Source organism: Orcinus orca, chromosome 14, assembly GCF_937001465.1.
Source record: "Orcinus orca chromosome 14, mOrcOrc1.1, whole genome shotgun sequence".
Classification (NCBI taxonomy): Eukaryota; Metazoa; Chordata; class Mammalia; order Artiodactyla; family Delphinidae; genus Orcinus; species Orcinus orca.
This window is the reverse complement of record NC_064572.1, coordinates 67,042,746-67,062,293: the sequence shown is the minus strand read 5'-3', so window position 1 is coordinate 67,062,293 and position 19,548 is coordinate 67,042,746. Positions and strand designations below refer to the sequence as shown.

Below are 19,548 nucleotides of genomic sequence, written 5' to 3'. Positions count from 1 at the left end.
AGGGAAAAATCAAGCTCTCCTGGGATTTTGACTTAAGCAACTGAGTGGATATCAGTGTGTTTTATTGAATTTGGAAAAACTGGTCCGGGATGGGGGGTGGTGGTTTAAGAAAAGTTGAAAACCTGCTTCCACTAGTGGGTGTTCAGGAAGAATTCTGCTTGGCCACACCAAGTTTGAAATCCCTATTAGCAATTCAAGGGAAGATGGATGCTGAGTAAATAGATGGACACAAATGTCCCCATCCAAGAGGAGAGACAGGCCAGACATGGAGGTAAATATTTGGAAATTTGTGAGTCATTAGCTAATAGGTGAGAGTCAAAGTCATTCTTTGTGGTTGTCATTAGAGGGAGAAAAAAAGAAATGATGATAAGAGAGCTCATTTGGAAGAGTACAATTCTAGCTAACGTTTCTGGAGGTAACTGCCCAAGGTGGCAGCTCTCTGAGCTCTCTGTGCCCAGCCCCACCTCTGTGGGACTTTCCAGGACAGATGCTAACTGAAGATGGGAAGAAGTCCCCTTGGACATGCTTCTCTGATAGAACAGTGATCTTCCCTGTGAAATCGCCTCCTCCTGTCCTCCTTCCAGGGATGCAGACATCCCATCTGGCCAGGAACTGGGGCAGCCAGGCCCATAGGCCAGCAGACACACCTATCTCTTAGGCATGCCTTCCTCCCCAGCTTCATCTTCACCCTCATCCCCCCAACCAGTAAATGTCTAGCTGGAATTGGCAATGAGATGCCCAGGGACTCACCACTCAAAGTCCCAGTCGGCACAGACACAGGGTTCTGAGACCACCGTCCCTGAGGAGTCTTGGCCCAGGGCACACTGAGCTCCTGGCTTGCGTTTCTTGAATATTTTCCTTTCTCCCATGATGCAAGGCTCCCCCTTAGGAAGGAAGTCCATAGTGAGAGAGGCAGAAAAACACAGAGATGGTGAAATAAACCAGCGTTAGCCTCTTCATTCTCTTTTCATCACTCTATGCAGAAACCTCCCTCCCAGGAACCATTCAGGAGTTTCCAAGATTAAAAGGCTGGTCTTTTTCTACCCCGCAAGAGGAACACTATGGGAGGCTGGCCTATCACTGCCCCTCCACCCAACCTAGCCAGTGATGGTTACTTCGTCTTGTTTCTTCTCCACCTCCACAGAGAATGCAAACACTCCAGGTCATCCTCACAGACCACCCGGCAATTGCCCGAATGGCGTCAGCAGAAATTCCAGCGGAAAAGAACCCACTTCTGGCATATTTTTCACATCATCTTCAGAGTAAAATTGAAGTGGACCCAATAAGTTCCCTCTCTATGATAAACCACTGTGACCAAGTCCTTATTCCTAGTCAAGGGCACAAAGAGGAGGATAATAATTTGTTGGTACAAATTATAAGGACCCAATAGTTGTGAAGAAAAAAGAAGTCTGCCTATGTTGCATAGCACTAAATATCTGCCTTGCTAGAGCCCCTCACCTCCACCTCTCACCCCTTCTCTGCGGTCCTGTCCACAACGCTCCTGGGTACTGACTTCAGGCTGGTCTGAGAAATGCTCTCATGCTTCCCAGTAAAAGGTGAGATGATCACATCTTTGGTGGAGTCTCCTAGTTTTCTGGGCTTATTTCCGCATGGGCAGCACTAAAATCCCAGGTTACCATTATCACCACTTCCCCAGGCTGCTCGGTGATTTCAACGAGTAGATCAGGATTCCAGGGTGCTAAAGGGTCCCAAAATATCACCTGCCCCTGCTAGACCTGGGTGTGTGGGTTCCAATCCCTCCCCCGAAACCCACCATTATCCCCAGATGGCCCACGACTTTCCTTCTGCAAACAGGAGGGTCCGACAGGACCGCACAGGGCTTGCAGTGGCCCCTCTTCCTAGGAGACAGGACCCCCGCCCTGCACTGTACCTGATTGAGCAGGCGCCAGGTCTCATAATCCGCTTTGCTGCAGCGCCGGCTGAAGATAGATCTGTAGTCCACCTTCACCAACTGCCATTCCGAGTGGAGGCTGAAGTGGCCAAAAACTCTACGTGTTCAGGGGACAAATGAGAAAGGCAAGCGGATCAAGCCCCATAGTCAGTCACAGCATCTAGTCTAGTGCAGCAAGACTGGAGGGAGAGAGGGCTGAACTGCAGCCTGGACTTGAACGATTCTTCTAAAGCCAGGTCTGTGAAGGCTATTGAGGGGAAGTCCACGGACCACACAACTACAGCCAATTGACAAGGTATTCACTGTGGGTGTAAAACCAACTTTTTTTTTTTTTTTTTGCAAAAGTAATATATGTGCTTTACAGGAAGGCTTTCAAATATAGAAAGGTATGGTGAAGGAAAAATCTTCCCCAATTATCTACAATCCTCTCCACAGGTAGACCTGCTCCTTGTATTTTCACATCTAGTCTTCTTCTCAAAGCAAGCACTACTGTTATAGCTACTGAGGTCCACAGGCAGGGACTCAGTTTTCTCATCTGTAAAGTAAATTGTACATGTGTATGTTGGGAAGGGTGGGTGTGGATTAGCTAATCTAAAGTATGACCTTGCCAATTCCAATATTCTGACTGAATCTAAGTGTGTTTTAGTTGAAATTCTCATTGCTTAATTCATGTGAATACCACCCTCTTTCCCCCTGCCCTGAAAAATCAGTCGTCTCATAAGAGGAACTCATATTTATGTATAGCAAAGAAGCACACTTTCTGCGTGACTTAATCAATACTGACCTTTTCAAAGTCCAGCAGTTGATAGCCCTATAAACATGAATGATCAATCATTTCTAGAAAAACAGAAAAAAAGACTGATCTTCCATACTCCACTCAGGTGGCATGTCTCGTAATTACAATGCAAGGCATCTATCAGAGTGATGTAAAGGGGAAACCCGTCATGCCGGGAACCAAAACCCACCGAAGTCTTTCAAGGAATCGGACGGCTTCCATTCCAGCAAGAATTAATCATGCTCACAGCCCTGGATTCTCCTCTTCCCAAGTTCAAATATCCTCATAGTGACACCTAAGAGACTGACTCTCCTCAAGGGACATTTCCTTCTTCTATCTGAAAGATGAGGATGCTTTGGGAGGGGTGGAGCTAATTAAAATTGTGAAAAGGAGAAAGAATTGTTTTGTAGATCACACAACTTAAAATACACCTTAGGAAATGATTTTTAATGTCCTATCATTTACTCGTTAAATAAAGCTTTTTAGAGCTTTGACTGAAAAAAAAAAAGATTAAACAGACTTTGAGGGAGCGACTGTGGGTCTCTCCTTTAGTAAAATCGTATGATCTTTGCATGAATCTTACCTCAGCCCTGAGTAGTAGGAACCAAGAGGCTAGAATACCCTGGACTGTGTGGCCAGTACTGCGTGGGATACCTGCCCTGACGTTCTCTCTATTCTATTGCATTCTTGCTATATTCATTGGTCTCCAAATCCAATACATCCATGCCAGGTGTACGCTAAGGTATTTCTCCCATTTAGTTCTGATTCAGTTCACGGAAAGGTCATGAGTCAGTCAACTTTTAATCTTTAACAAAACAGTTATCTCATAAAAAGTTTCTGTTTAAGAGAGGAGAATAAGGTTAAAAGCTCATCAAGAAAAAATAAACAGTGGGAGAAACCTTGATAAATGTCTTCTTCCCTCTCTATCCAGCCTATCCAAATCCTCCCACATTCGAATGCTACCTCCTCTAGAAAGTCTTCCCTGATTGGAGTACTCTGGGTAGCAGGATATTAGTGATGCTAAACAAAAAACAAAACACTCTACCTACTCCAAACAGTTTACAGTTATTCTATAGATCACAAAATACATCATGTCAGATGAATCCCATTCCTTTCTATGAAAGGATTACTAGGCATACAGAAGAAGAAAATATGAGGCACATGATTTACCCAGATATCAACAAGGCATCTGATGGTCTGCTGTAGCAGTCTTGAAGAAAAGATGAAAAAACATGAGCCAGGTGCTAGTAAAATTATGTGGCTGAACAGTACCTAATTAAGGCATTAAAATCAACCAGGAGGGAGGGGGTGAGTAGTCAGCTGCAAGGTTCTGCTGTCTGCTCTTTCTCGTTCATCATTTTTATTAATGACTTGATGACATGAAAATAATGGTCATCATTGGAAATGGCATTTTCTGATGACACAAAGCTGGAAGAAACAGTCAATATGCTTGATGGCAGAATCAGGACCCAAAAAGGTCTTGACAAACTGAAAAGACAGGCTGAATTTAATAATATATGACATAACAGGGAAAAATATCAGGTCCCTCCCTGGCAACTACATAAGTACTGGATAAAAGAAATGGGGCTTGGTGCAGCTCAGGATACATAATAATAATGATGATGATGCAGCTTAAGAATTTTTGTATACAATGTAATTAATGTAAGTAAACACTTCAGAGAGACCAGAAATACTTAAGGTAATCTTAGAATGCATTAATGAATGCAGAATTTTGTATATTCTCTAGAACAAAAGAGGAAATATCCTGGTCTGTTTTACATTAACTACATAACAAAGGAGAATTGTACTTAGTGTTGGATGTCACCATTCAAGAAGGATACACGTGAGTAGTACATGTAGGGGCTTTGGTGGTGGTAGTGGAGTTTGAATCTCCTGAAATTTGCAATAAAATATGTTTTTACTGGCCTGTGTGTATTTATCTATGGAGACATTACATCTCTTTTTATCAGATTTTCAAAAGGGTTCACAGTTCCCAAAGTTTAAGGACCACTGAAAAAGAGAGGGATTCGGACGATGTACTGGATGAAATAGTGGCTCTCCAAAGAGACATGACCATGTTCTATTCCCTGTAACCTGTGAATGTGACCTTATTTGGAAAAAGGTCTTTGCAGTTGTGAGTTAAGGATCTGAAGATAAAATCATCCTGGCCCTAAGTCCAATGAAAAGTATCCTTATAAGAGATACAAAGAAGAGAGACATACAGAGAGGAGAAGGCTATGTGAAGACAGAGGCAAAGATGAGTTATGCAGATACAAGCCAAGGAACACCTGGGGCCATCAGAAGACGGAACAAGCATGGAACGAATTCTCCTTTAGTGCACTAGCGGGAGCGCGGTCCTGCTGCCACCTTGACCTTGGACTCTGGCCTCTAGAACTATGAGAGAATAAATTTCTGTTTTTTCAGCCACCCAGTTTGTGGTAATTTGTTACAGGAGGCACAAGAAATAATACAAATGGCGATATGATTTGAGACCACTTTTCATCTACCAATCCAAGCAAGGAGTGGTATAAAACTATGGCTGGTTAACCTGGGGATGACTTAGGAAGGGGCAGTGGAGGGAAGATCAATAAATGGGCACTCTAGGGAGATCTCATGAGTATTAAAAAATAACAAAAAATAAAAGTGTAAAAGTTTACAAAATGTGAGAGATCTTTCTAATAGAAAAGTTGCCCACACAGGAAAGGAACGGCTCAGGAGTTAGTAAGCAGAGAACGTCAAGCTCAGGCTTAACCGTTTCCCAGGGCTGATGTTAAACAGGATGCTGGCATCACCCAAGTATGTGTGGCCTAACTGACCCCGAGCCTCTAAGGATGTCCATGTCATTGGCCTTCCCGGCTTTTAGGGATATCTGCTTCTGATCTAAGGGCTCATTTCAGAACTGAACATAAAATAGAGGCTCATTCAGAACTTGTGGACTAACTTAGATTCTTCTCTTCTACAGTTTCTGCAGGTGCATTCCTTTCACCAGTATTTCTTTGGCTTCTAACCCAAATTTCCTTACACCATGTTTTCCAGGTCCTTCCCCAAACTGTAAATTGATACACTGATATTTCCACTCAGGGGTTGGCTAGTATGCTCTCCCACGGGGTCATTTTCCTGGGCCAGATGAAATTTTTAAACATTTAATGTTAGGATTATGAGCTCTGTTCATTTCTCACTGGATCCCAACTAAAATTAGTAGGGTAAAACCCCTTAGTAACTTTCAGACATTGATGTACTCCCGTCTCTCCATCCACTCTCAGTTCGTGGTGGGCCCCCTCCTATAGGGCATAAGTGACTCTGATGCAGGGTCTCTCTTTTGCAAAGATCTGGCTTCCCTAATTCTGTTCAGTACTGGATTCATTCACTGCTCTTCTGATTGGAGCTCATGGAAGAAGAAGAAATGACAGAAACACAGCAAACTAAGTCGGAGATACAATAAGGACTAACTTAATTTCAAGCATTTCTCATCCCTTTTCATAACTACCCTTAGAACAGATGTTAAAATTCACAACAGGATCTGTAGAAGTGAGAACCCTGCAGAGGAAGTCAGAGGGATTAGAAACCACATCCGTCACTTTGAGGTGATAAACACTGACTAGATCCACCTGGTCCCGGATTGGAGCAAGAGAAAACCTAGACTGTTTCTAAATAATAATACAAGAAATCAACTTCCCAGATACAAGCCTCTCATCTCCTGGAAATGTTCCTCTAAGCTTATCACCAGTAAAGCAGGGGCAGCATATTCGTCCCACTTGTGGTAACTTTTTGGGAAACAAAGTGATTCATAAACGAATTGAATACAAAAACTCAAGAGATGGCTAGGGTGGAGGAACCAAAGATGTGGAACATCTCCAAAAGGATAATGTAATTCCCCAAACAGGTACTACTTCTTTTAGAAAGTCTTCTGTGACTGTTCCAATAATACTGAGCTCTCGTTCCTCAGAAACTCAAATGGTCCTGTTATCTCTAGACTAGAGGATCTCCACTGTCTGCATCAGAATCAACTAGAGAGCTTGTTAAATATAGATTGTCCCACACCCAGGCCTTCTAATTAGTAGTGTTGGGTGCCTGATCATTGCATATCTAATAACTCCCCAGGTGATGTTGATGTTGTTGGCTCCAGGACCACCTGTTAAGAAACACTGCTCTAGACCACTTATCCAGAATTTAATTTTCTTATATTTTTGGTCAAATTTGTAGCAACCAATTAGAAAGCTTTGTAAGGCTGGGAATGTTCTTATCCTTCTTTGGACCACATAAAGCTTTTCAACTATAGTTGCTTGACAAAGAATGGCTGATTATTGGGTACCAATGGAACAAGGCAATTTGAGAGGGTGGCTTCATTTTCAAGTCTTTGGCAAAAAAGCTAATTTCTAGCATGTTCAAATTCACTGTCATCCACAGTCCCACTTCCCTGCAATTACCAAGATAAACTATTTTGACCTCCTTCTTCAGAAATGTATTCCCAGTCCCCCTTCTTAACTCAAAGCATATTTTCATCAACATAATCAAAACCCCAAGATAATGTATGTGAAAATCTTGAAAACTCCCAACTGAGAATAAATATTCATTACCATCGCCATCATTCTCATTGCTGGGACCCCCACAGACTCATACCCAAGGCCCTGCTCATCAAGAGGTTTCGATGGGGTTGGCTCAAAATTCCTTTTGCAAGGTAAATACTAACCTAGAATGCACGGGCTTTGTCGTGTGCGTGTGTGTGTGTGTGTGTGTGTGTGTGTGTGTGTGTGTGTGTGTGTGTGTGTGTGTGTGAGACATCTCCTATAGAGCCTTGCAGAAAGTAGACACCTCATACATAAATACACATGACTGTCTGGAAACAGGTAGCCTACCCTTTAGTTCCCCTGAAAAAGTTACTCCCCACCACAGAACAAAATTAATGAATTCTCAGAGCCATTTTTCACAATACGGATTTTCAGGAAAATCTGTTAAAATTTATTACTTCTGTTTTTCTTTTTCTTTTTCCCTTGTCACCTGGATTTTCTTTTTCATGAGAGTTTTTGGCTCCACTCCAGATTCACCTTCTTATTGGGCTTTACAAACCTGAGACCATCTCTCTCTTTCTATTAAACTCCTCTGTTGCTATCTGTCTGCACTGCTAATGTGACTCTGGTCACAAAGTGTCCTCTTGTGTGACTGTTTAACTTTGAACATACAGGTGGTCTGGGCACGGTGGCAAAAGTAGTAGGCAAGGAACTAGAAGACCTGTCTTTTCCTAATCCTTGTCTGCCACTAAATTAGCTAGGTGACCTTGAGCAAATCACTTCATCTCTCAAGCTTTCAGCTTCCTCACAGAAGATAATTTTTTTTTTTTTGTGGTACGTGGGCCTCTCACTGTTGTGGGCTCTCCCATTGTGGAGCACAGGTTCCGGACGCGCAGGCTCAGCGGCCACGGCTCACGGGCCCAGCCGCTCCGCGGCATGTGGGATCCTCCCGGACCGGGGCACGAACCCGTGTCCCCTGCATCGGCAGGCGGACTCTCAACCACTGCGCCACCAGGGAAGCCCACAGAAGATAATTTTTAAGCAGTGACACGCATACTGAAAGGATGGGATGCAAAAATAGTCTAGGTGGAACATGGCCCTTAAAGACGATTTCCAAGAGTTTATGTTCTTTCAATCCCTATGTCTACCTCCAGGTAGACAAGCTATCTGTCTCCTGGTGACCCCATACACAAAGGATTTATCAATTAGAGTCATTCATCTTTGTCTCCACTGGCACTTCTTTCATATAACAGATGCTCAATAAATAGTTCTGGGTTGATTAATGGGTAGAATTAATCTATCAAAACCATCCACTTCTTCCAAAATTGGGGTAATAGCTCTATCTACCCTTATTTCTGGGCCAAAGAACATGGCTGAGTTGTGTGTCCTTTGAGGTTTAGGAGGACTAAAACAATCCAGGAGAAAGAGCAGCAGTGTCTCTACCCCTTGTCATCACGGTCTGTGCTAGGATTCCCACAAACAACTGTGATTCGCTGGGACCCTAAATAACACACCTTCTCTAATCCACCATCCAGACCTGAGTAAACCTTGTGGGTAGGGAAGTGATTAATTTGAGGGAGGGAGGTGGTTTACAAAAATAAAAGACTTCCTTAGAATTCCATCCGCACAGAGGGATAGCTACTCATTAATTAAATGATTTCAAAGGGGATCTTCGTATATAATTGCTATAATTTAGGTGGAAACAATGCCACACTAAATGTCATTAGAGGAGCAGGCTACGTACAGATGTTTTCGTCTTTACAGGAGAGCAACTCTGGGTTACCTGATTCTCCCCTGCATAGTAACCTGGTTCTTTTTTTGACCTCCAAATACACCAACTTTTATATACAGTTATAAAAGCTGAAAGAAGTTTCAAGGAGACAGTGGTTGACCACAATCTTTCCGCGAGGAAAAGAACAAGAATTCATCACTAGGAAACCACTGGAAATATGCAAAAGATATAACCAATAGTGCATGGGGAGTTAGATTAGCAGGATGTCACTGCAGACTGACCTTTGAGGGAACATCTGGTGGAACTCCACTAGGATAATACTGTGTTGTCATCAAGCTGCCCCAGGCCCTCCCCCTTCCCTTATCCTCCTCAGTCACTCCAGCACCAGCACCTTGAGCTCCCGTAACCCCCACCTCTCCCATCTCTGCCTGCCTGAAGAAAACCTTAAGAAAGAGAACAAGGCCAAAGCTGACTCTGCCAGTTTCTTCCTGACTTTCCTCTTTCTGTTACTGCCTCAACTGAATTCTCAGACATCAGGCTAGAAACCTCTGCATTAGCAGAGACTCAGCCCTCAGTATGTCTTCTCTCTTAATCTCTAGCCTGACACTCAATCCTTTTCTTACACTTCTACAAAATCTCTCACATTCACCAAGTCCACTTTTATGCCACTCCTATGCCCTGATACTAATAATGGCCACCACTGATGGCCACCACTGATAGCATGCTTATCAGGTACCAGAGACTCTGCTGAATGTTCCCCGGCTATTATTATCCCGAATCCTCCACACAAGGCCTGAGAATCTTAGGTACAGCCTTTTCAGATGAGGAAACCGAGGCCCTAGGGCCGTGTTCAAAGTCAAGATTGAGCTAGGCTTCAAATTGACATTCATGTGAGGCCTCCTCTGCCGGGGCTGCCTTTCCCAACATCTGATCTTGTCCAATTCCTACCCATTCTGCAAGTCTGAAGTCAAATACTATGCAGTAATTCTTGGAAAGGGGGAAAGGAGAAGGAAATCGTTTCAAATCTAAGTATTTTGTAGTGACCATTTTGATTTCTCTTTTAAAAAACAAAACTAAGCAGATGAGGTAGGGTTTTTTAAATTTATTTTTCTTATCATTTTAAAATTTTGATTGAACAGAGAGAATATCATCTCAATGGTATCAGCTCTTTGGAATTAGTCCAGCCTTTGTATGGGACCCAGTATGTAGTCAATTTAAAAAATGTATTAAATGTTTTTTCAGAAAACATATTCTCTATTTGTTGTGTGGAGGGTTGCATATATATTCTCTTAAATCAAGCTTGCAATAGTGTCATTCATATCCAAAACCACACTAACTTTTGGACTGCCTGGTCTGTTGGTTTCTATGTGAAGTTTACTAAACTATTCCCCTATGACATTTCAAATCTTCCATTTCTCCTTGAGTTTTTGTAGGTTTTTGTATTATGCAATCATGGCACTCTGCAGGTTTTGAGATTCTTCTATCTTCTTGATGGATAATTCTTTTGGGTTTTAATTTAAATGCTAACGTTTCTACTATGTGCTCTGTGATCTTTCTTCCTTCTCCACTCCTTTCCTTCTTCGGAAGAAAAAATGATCTCTTTCCTCTGAATTTTTGTAGTATTTTTTTCCTATGTTTTGAGTGTCACCCTTAGCGCAGTGAAAGGTTACGCAGTGAACAGTTCTTGGAGCCAGGAGTCCAATTCAGGCGGCTGCTGCTAATGTTATAACACAGTTCTCAGCACCGCTTTCAACAAGGCTCTCATATCCCCACTTGAGCATTTTGTGACTCATTAGCCATCATTTGACTGCACAGTGTGGCACAGACGTATGGGCACAGGGCGGGGGGGGGGGGGTTCCCTTAGGCTGCTTGCATAGAAGGCAGAAGACACGATGAAATATATAAAACTGAAAGCACAGCTGGAGGAAGTAAGAAAAGAGAAATAGGCAGAGAAGCTGTTACCTAGAGAGCTCCAACTATGGCCCAATTTGTCTCAAGGTCTAAAGCACTTACTATGTGGAGAATGATGTACTTGAACCTGAACTATGACAACCTTCATTGGCTTGGCCTCTAGTTGGGAGTTCCTGGGCCGTGGAAAAGAGCAAACAGAACTATTAAGTCTTAGTACTCAAGACTAAGGGTCCTTAGGGCTAAACCTTTGGCCCAACCCCTTCACCTGCTAGCTGGGGAAATCAAGCCCCAGGTAAAGTAGTGGTCTGCTCAAGAACACAAAGGACTAGAACCCAAGTCACCTGAACCCCAATTTTTTCACCAACACGGACTGCTTTTCATGGGGATACCTTTGCAGCTTGCAGGTTGAGCCATGGTGCGCCACATGTGACAATAGTACCACGAGCAATTGCTGGAAGAACGTGATCACATCCAGGGCTATGGTTAACCAGGGAAGGCTTCAGACAAGACCCACTTTCACATTTTGCTGGCTTTTCCTTAAGGCTCCTGTGTCTAGAGAGAGCTCTGGGTTTTCCAAGCTCTAGCCTGCAACTCTGGAACTCTAAATGTGTGCTACTAGGTTCTTCTAAGAGACGATTTTCTTTGATGTGCTAAGATCTGTCATTCCTCTGCACAGTCTAATGGGCAGAATGAGTCATCAGAATGATACAGACAATGATGTATTCTGGGTTCTAGGGAAATGAGCTCCCCTCCAGAGACAGCTTAGCTGCTCTCACCAAGCCCCTAAGGTGGGTGAAGGTCAGAGATACTAGGGTGACGGAATCTAAATTGGACTTCATGGATGGCCAGCAGGCTGGAGGGCAGGCACAGACCTTCAGTTCACAAATGAGGGGGACATCCCTCTGGGTACCAGGGAAGAGGGAGTCTCCCATTGGTCCAGGTGTTGCCTCCACATTGACATGTAGATAAACGTGCCCCAAATCAAAGGCTCTGCAATGACCCAGACTGGCTACTTGCAATTTCCCCTACTGACACATTGGATTTATTTCTCATTCTTCTAAGTAAACAATTAAACCAGCTGTGGATTCTGGTGAGTCACACACCATCTTCTCTGCCACCTCCGTCCAGGACTCAGAATTAGCCATTGCTAGGAAACCGCAAATCCCAACTCAATCCTTTTACTCCGCCTCAACTCCTTTCACTGGCTGGATGTCATTAATTTAAGAACAAATTATTAGAAACCTGAAAAACAGTTCTGAAATACCTGCAGATTTATGATGAAGTCGTTTCACAAAAGGTCACAGGCAACCCTGCTATAATTAAACCTTTCATTAATTTTAAAAATACGCAATAACTTACAAATGCAGCATAAATTAACCAGATGACCTTGAAAAGATTATTTAGAGCACTGCTTCATCAGAAGCCACTATCTAGCAATTTCCTGAATTTTTATTTTATGAGTGGGATTTGTCTTTTTCCATTCTTGTCTTTGATTGGGTTCTAGTAGCCTGCTTATTTGAAATGATTTAGTATTAATTTACTCAGAGCATTAGTCAGCACTGGGGAGTGATGGTGGGTAGTTATGACTCTCCCTTCCTCTAGGTCGTGACCTCAAAGGTAGAGCAAGTGCGACCCACACAATCATCTACACATACCTAAATGCCGCCTCTACTCTTTTGTTATCTGGAAGCTGATTTTTATTTCATGAGTAAATTTTTATAAATGATTTCCCTTTTCTCTTTATAAAAAGAATGCATTCTCATAAAAAAACTGAAAACTAGGGCTTCCCTGGTGGCGCAGCGGTTGAGAGTCCGCCTGCCGATGCAGGGGACACGGGTTCATGCCCCGGTATGGGAAGATCCCACATGCCGCGGAGCGGCTGGGCCCGTGAGCCATGGCCGCTGAGCCTGCGCGTCCGGATCCTGTGCTCTGCAACGGGAGAGGCCACAACAGTGAGAGGCCCGCGTACCACAAAACAAAATTTAAAATAATAAATAAAAACTGAAAACTATAAATATCTATAGCTGAGAAAATAAAAACCCCACTGGAGGTAAACACTTTTAATATTTTGTGATATTCCCTTCCATTCACTGACAGTGTTCTTCTTTCTCAGACTAAGAGATAAGCAGTAATCAGAATCCACAGCCAGAGGTTAAATTTTTGGAAGTTACAGGTAACCCTGAAATCTTTCTCGCCCTGTCTCTCTCTCTCTCTCTCTCTCTCTCTCTCTCACACACACACACACACACACACACACACACACACACACACACACACACACACCACACCACACCACCACCACCACCACCACCACCACCACCACCACCACCATTAAAACTCAATTGGATTATGGAAAAATATTCCATAAATATTAGAGCTGAAATAAACCTCATACAAAACTGACCTTTCTTCTGTAGGGTACAGAAGAGGTTGTGGAACATAGCAACTTCCCATCAGCAGAGACCTCGGCTATCCTGTTTATGTCTCAGCCCAGCTCCCGGAGCTCTTAGAACAATGCCTAACTTGTAGGGGGCACTCCATACATGTTGTTGAATAAACAAATGATCAATGTTCTTGTAATAGCAACTTGACACATGTGGATTCCTGAGTCCTCCTTCAAGTGTTCCAACAGAGTTCAGCTCTCTCTGAAAGGCCTAGGCTCCCTTACGCCTCCTTTGCCTCCATAGGCCCTTCCTCTCCGCATCCAAGGAGGAAGCTGCTGAGGAGCGATTTCATATCAAAGCAGAAAGAGCAGTGTCCTGGAAAGGCCAGGCTTCGAGGCCAGCCGTAGCTGGTCTCCAGAAATTCAGGCCACGTCCTTGGCTTTCAGTGTGCATCCATGCCACCTGACCGTTTTCCCATTAGGGTATAGAAGGGATTAGTAGTAAAGGAGGTCAGCGGCTGCAGGGGAATTGCATTGAGTGAAAGTGAGACATGAACTAGACCTTAATAGAAATAGGCAGGGAATCAACAGCCAGGAGTCCTGCACACAGAGCCTGTGTTAGTTACACGATATGATGTTGGGTGAGATGGTGAAAAGAGGCAGGGATTAAGAGGTTTGAAAATAAGTACCAGGAGAGAAGAAGGCAAGACTGAAAAAGAGACTAAAAGGCATTGGACCTGAAGAGGCAAAAGAAAGAAAGCTGATTTTTAAATGCACTGAAAGAAATCATTCAGTGTCCAAACAACTTTGACTCTTTTCTCAAAACTTAATAAGCTCCTTCAACGGGTTTGAAAGTTTAAAGTACACAACAATGGGAGTGTGGTCTGTGAACCTGTGAAAGATGAGGCAGGAGTTGGGTGATGAAGGAGAACCTAAGAGATGGAAACAAGAGGGAGAAGATGGATGTTCAAGATGGGATCTGAGCGAGGAGGAAATATCTGGGAGTCAAAAGAACTGTAAAAGAGCGGGGGAAGGAGAGGCACCTAGTTTTCCTCTGTCGTTATATTTCTCAGTCTCCTACTTTGTGTCAAATCCTGAACCAAGAGATAAAAAGAATCAGGAAAAAGATAAAATTCAGCCCCTTCTTTTAAATAGTTTTCAGTTCAGGCCAATAGTATTATTCACTCTCGATGTATCTGCTGAGCCCCAATTATGCACAGGCCTCCATGTTCAGGGCTGCGGAGGATGACAAATAAGACAGTTGCCAACCTCATGAATCTTTCAGACTAAAAAACACCTCAACTGCAGAAATGACCAATATGTAAAACAGTTAGAACACAGTGCAAAAATAAAGGTGACAATGCCATTTCACCATGATCCAGCAATGCCATTTTTAGGTATGCAGCTCTGAGAACTTCTGTGTATGCATCTGGAGGCATATACAAAGATAGGACAATACTGTTTGTAATAGTGCAAAACTGGAAACAGGCTAGATGTCCATTGACAGGAGAATGGAGAAATAAATTGTGCATATTCATGTCACGACATAACGCCACAGCATTGTGTGTCTGGATCAGATGGATTTGTCCCAAGACAGATAATACTGAGTGACAGAAGCATGTAGAGGAATGACGGCATTTAGATAATTACACATTTAAAAATACACGAAGCAATACCACATATATTTCTATGGATAATTAAACATGTATTAAAAGTATCAACAGACATACTAGAAGGATATACATCAAAGTCACATCAGTGGTTGATCTGTGTAGGGAGTGAGGGGAAAGGTTCTGAAAATGGGCAATACCAAGAAAGCCAACTCTACCTGGGATGCCCTGCTATTTATTTAAAAAATCTGAAACCCCAATGATGACGTGTTAATATTTATTAACTCCAGTTTGTTGGCACGTGGGTGCTCATAATACGATTTTTGTACTTGACTGTATTTTTAAAACTTTCAAAAAGAACTGTAAGAAAACAATATAGGTATGAAATTATGGATGTAGAATCTATACTGTGAATCACAAATTCAGAATCTTACAGGAGCCAGGAGTGCAACTTAAATGAACAATGAGTAAGCTGACGCAGCTGGAGAACTCATGCACATCAGATGAGAGGTGGGGGGAGAAATAGCACACGCAGTGGAAACTGGGCAGCTGCCATGCAGCTCCAGCACCCTGTAGGACTATGGCGTTTGGGCTCAGTGCTGCAAGATGTTTCTGCCTGCAAATTTTAGCTCCATTAAGAAAAGTGAAGGCCAAATTAAATATATCTGTGATCCAAACACTGAAGCTTAAGATAGGAATTTAATGAAAGAAAATAAGTAAGAGCTGGAGGAATTGTGGAGGGCTTCCTGAAGAGGTGTGACGTGTCTGTATGGTTAAAATAAGAAATGAGGAAACTTCCTAACTATTTCACATGATTTGTCTATTCAATATAGTCAGCACTCCATATCTGCCAGTTCCACATCCACAAATTCAATCAACCATGGAACAAAAACATTAAAAAAAAAATCCAGAAAGTTCCAAAAAGCAAAATTGAATTTGGCACACACCGGCAACTATTTACATAGCCTTTACACTGTTAGGTATTATAAGTAATCTAGAGATGATTTAAAGTATGGGGAAGGATGTTCAAAGTTTATATACAAATACTATGCAATTTTATATAAATGACTTGAGCATCCGTGAATTTTGGTACCCACAGGGGAGCAGGGCGTTTCCTGGAACCAATCCCCAGAGGATACCAAGGACATCCATAAGACGGTGCAACTGAAGTAGTTTATGGGTGTGGATAAGTAGTACGGATAGTAGTTTGTGGAGAGTTTCTAAGTTTGTAGAAATTGTGTCAACAATTCAAATGGTATTTATAACACAGCCACAAAAGATTAAACTCCACGTACCCTCTTGTTCAGAGTCAACAAACTATAGCCAGTGGGACAAATCTGGCCCAAGGCCTGTTTGGATGGCCTACAAGCTAACGATGGTTTTTACATTTTAAATGGTTGGGGGGAAGTGAAGGAAGGAACATATTTTATACCATGTGAAAATTCACATTTCAGTGTCCATAAGTGAAGTTTTATTGGAACACACTGATGTCCATTCATTACATGCTGTCTATGGCTGCTTTCACACTAGATCAGGAGGGACACGTAGCTGCAGCAAAGACCCTGCAGCCAGCAAAGTCTAAAACTCTTTACAGAGACAGTCTGCTGACCCCTGCTCTAGTTGGCCAAAATTCTTCCCTGAAGGTGGCCCGTTTCTTGATCATTAGACTCTGGAGGCTGCAAACATCTCCAATGTCACTCAGTGGAGGTTATTTCACTTAATTCTCACAGTCACACGAGGAACCCCAAGCTCAGAGGGAAGGTAAGACCTCTAAGGTCACAGGGATACTAAGTGGCAGTCTGAGCACTGTCCCTGGAGTGTGGACCTCCAAGACCTATGTTCTCAGCCATCACCCCATCCCACACAGCAATCCATGGGTCAAAATAAGCCTTTTCTTCCCAGCCTACTGCCAGCTGCCAGTACCTCCCAATATCACCCAAGCCCCCTATGTAGGCATGCATTCTGCTTTTGTGTTCCTTGGCCCCAACTCAGTGGGCCTCTGAATGGATGGCAAGTCTGGTGACAACCTGAAGGACGTGAGTCCAGCAGCCAGCCTGAGAGGCAATGATTTGGGAGTTTCACTGGATTTGCTGATTACTTACTTTGGGCAAAGTAAAATCAGACTCTTCTGGCAAACAACAGAGAATTGAAAAACAGGTCCATGGAAGCAGCACTGCTTCATTTCCAATGACTTTATCGGATGTAGTTACTAGAGGCTAAACAATGTATTTAAGCTCAGGGCTAGGTCTCCGTGTTGCTCCAGGGCTATATTTGAGAGCATGTCCACTGCTAAGCATGAGGTCACGGTCTCTGAAGTAGAAAGAAGGTCTTCACTTTTTTCAAACCTCCACAGCTTTGGGGTTTGTATCATTTTCTAGGCAAAATGTGATCTCTCCCCCTTCCCTTTGGCTATTAGCTCTGCTGGCGGAACAATGGATCAGAGATTTATGCCAATTAGAATCGGATTTATACAGGGACTCAGCGAGGCAATTGGCCCTAGACAATTTGCTGAGAGCATCTCTGGCCCTTCTCATCTCTCACTCTCCCCTGTACAGGCCAGGCAAGTTCATATTCCTACCGTTCCATGTTTGCTCACACTGTTCCCCCACCTAGAATACCTTTGCTCTTCCCTCTCTGCACAGACACAAAGCCCTACCTAGCTACTCTATTTTTAATCTCTTCTTTGATATCCACTGGCAACTACAATTTGTCCTACCCCCTTACCATTTACTTGTTTTGTAGTTCTTTCATGTGTTGGTCATATTTTTTCAGATGGATTGTGTTTGAATGGGTCTGCTGTGACTTCGTGTCTGGTAGCACAGCAGGTACCCATCAATACTTAGTGAATAACATCCCCGCCTCTCTTGCCCCAAACGCCACAGTCCTTTATTGAACAAACCTTGGAGAATTCTAGTATCTTTCTTCAAATTTCAGCTCTGAGCCTAAGGTTTGCAACTCACATTCCTTGCTCTCCGTTTTCCTCTTACTGAGTGTGTGAGCTGAGCACTTAATTTCTCTGAGCCTCAGTGTTCTCTGCCCAAGGACAATAATCTGATCTACCTGATGGGGTTATTGCAAAATGTCAGTGAAATCAAGTTTGAGAGACAGCTCAGCAAGATACCTGACACAAAGGAAGGTATGGGACAGACACAGGTTGGCTGCTGCCCACTCCTGGTAAGAATTTATCTATTCTCTTCCAGGGAAGCTGCACCCCTCCCTTTGGGGATTTGTTTCCCCCCGGGAGGCTGCCAGGTTCTCCCTGGCCCCCGTGAAAGATCAGCTAAATCACAACCAATTGGTTAAAACACTTCATATCAAGAAAGAATTTCAAATGTGGCTTTGAGGCTGTAGGAAAGCAGTGTTTTTCCATCTGATGCCACATCTGAGCCAAGCAAAAAAGAGCTCTCCTTAAAGTGTTAATTTGGGGGCCAATAGTGGACCAAAGAGTCCCAAGGGCTCTAACAGCCACAGGCACCTCGTCAGCTGGAGAGCCACTGCCTGAGACAGCAATAGGCCCTCCGGCTTGTCAATCATCCAGCCCTGTTCTCAGCCTTAAGTAATAAGAACGGTCACATTTCACTGTGAATTAGACTAGACTAGATGGTTCCTGTCAAGGTTACCAGGGAGATGCTGAAATAATAACATTTGAAAAGACAGTGGAAAACAGAGGAATAAAAGCAAGCAAATCCCATGCCTGCAAGCTGGGAACTGTCCCTCCCACACAGATTCCCCTACAAAGCCACGGCGTTAGAAGTTTCCATGCTCCCGAGCTTTGGCCTCCGGGAGAACTGCACACTGGAGAGATTCTGCAGAAGGCGGAAGAAATAAGAAATCATTCCCAGGACGGTCCTCATTCTCTAGCTGCCCTTCTGCACCCACTGCCATTCCACCCCTGCTTCATCATCCCCTATACACACGTCTGCACACAGACACAGGCTGCTCTGATTCCTACCCAACTCCAGGCTCCCGTAACTTGCAACGATTGGATTCTGATCAGAGCACTTCAGCATCTCTGGGGATCTATAAGCAACTCCCTAAAATGCTAGAGCCATGGGCCAGAGAAGTCACTATACTCACAATGGCGGTAAGATTATTGGGGACCGTAAGAGTCATGTGTTCATTCATTCATTTCTTCATTCAATCACTTAATACATATATATGGTTAAATCCTTGGCGCTAGCACAAAACTGATGCACATGGCAGTCAAAAAACAAAATACACAAAGATCCTCCCTCATGGGAACTTAAAGTCAGTGTGTGTGTGTGTGTGTGTTCACGTGTGTGTTGTTTATGTGCAAACACGTGTGTCTGCGTCTTAAGGTTAGATGAAGGGGGAGGGGAACCTACTGAACCAACGGCCATTTTCATTAACATTTATTGCCTAAAGTGTTGTGAAGGAAAAAATACATAGGGCTAAGGCTATATAGAGAGTGGGGCCCCAACCTGGTCTGGTGGGCTAAAGGAGGGTGTGCCAGAAAACTGATACTTAGGCTGACACTTGAAAGATACTTAATTAGAAGCTTGGTTGCTCAAGTGGGGAGGGCAAGCACATTCCAGATGGATACACAGACAAAGACCCGGGGGCAGAAAGGCACCAGTAGATCAGAGAAGGGTGGTCAGACCATGGGGGCCAGAACTGAGGTCCCAGACATGGACCCAGTGTAGATATTTATAGACCATTTGATGAGTTTGGACTTCATCCTAAAGTCAGTGGGAAG

The 19,548-nt window shown here is 43.4% G+C and overlaps 1 protein-coding gene across 2 annotated transcripts in view; it reads right to left on the bottom strand.

The window, feature by feature from the left end:
- Positions 1-19,548, bottom strand: part of SORCS3 (sortilin related VPS10 domain containing receptor 3) — a 585,385-nt gene that overhangs the window by 46,624 nt on the left and 519,213 nt on the right. For both annotated transcript variants that reach the window (XM_004265871.4, XM_049696818.1), the window contains exons 15-16: positions 1,892-2,009; positions 751-884 (exon numbers count right to left, since the gene is read on the bottom strand). In XM_004265871.4, coding sequence (XP_004265919.1) covers positions 751-884; positions 1,892-2,009 — 252 coding nt within the window. The remainder of the gene's footprint in view (positions 1-750; positions 885-1,891; positions 2,010-19,548) is intronic.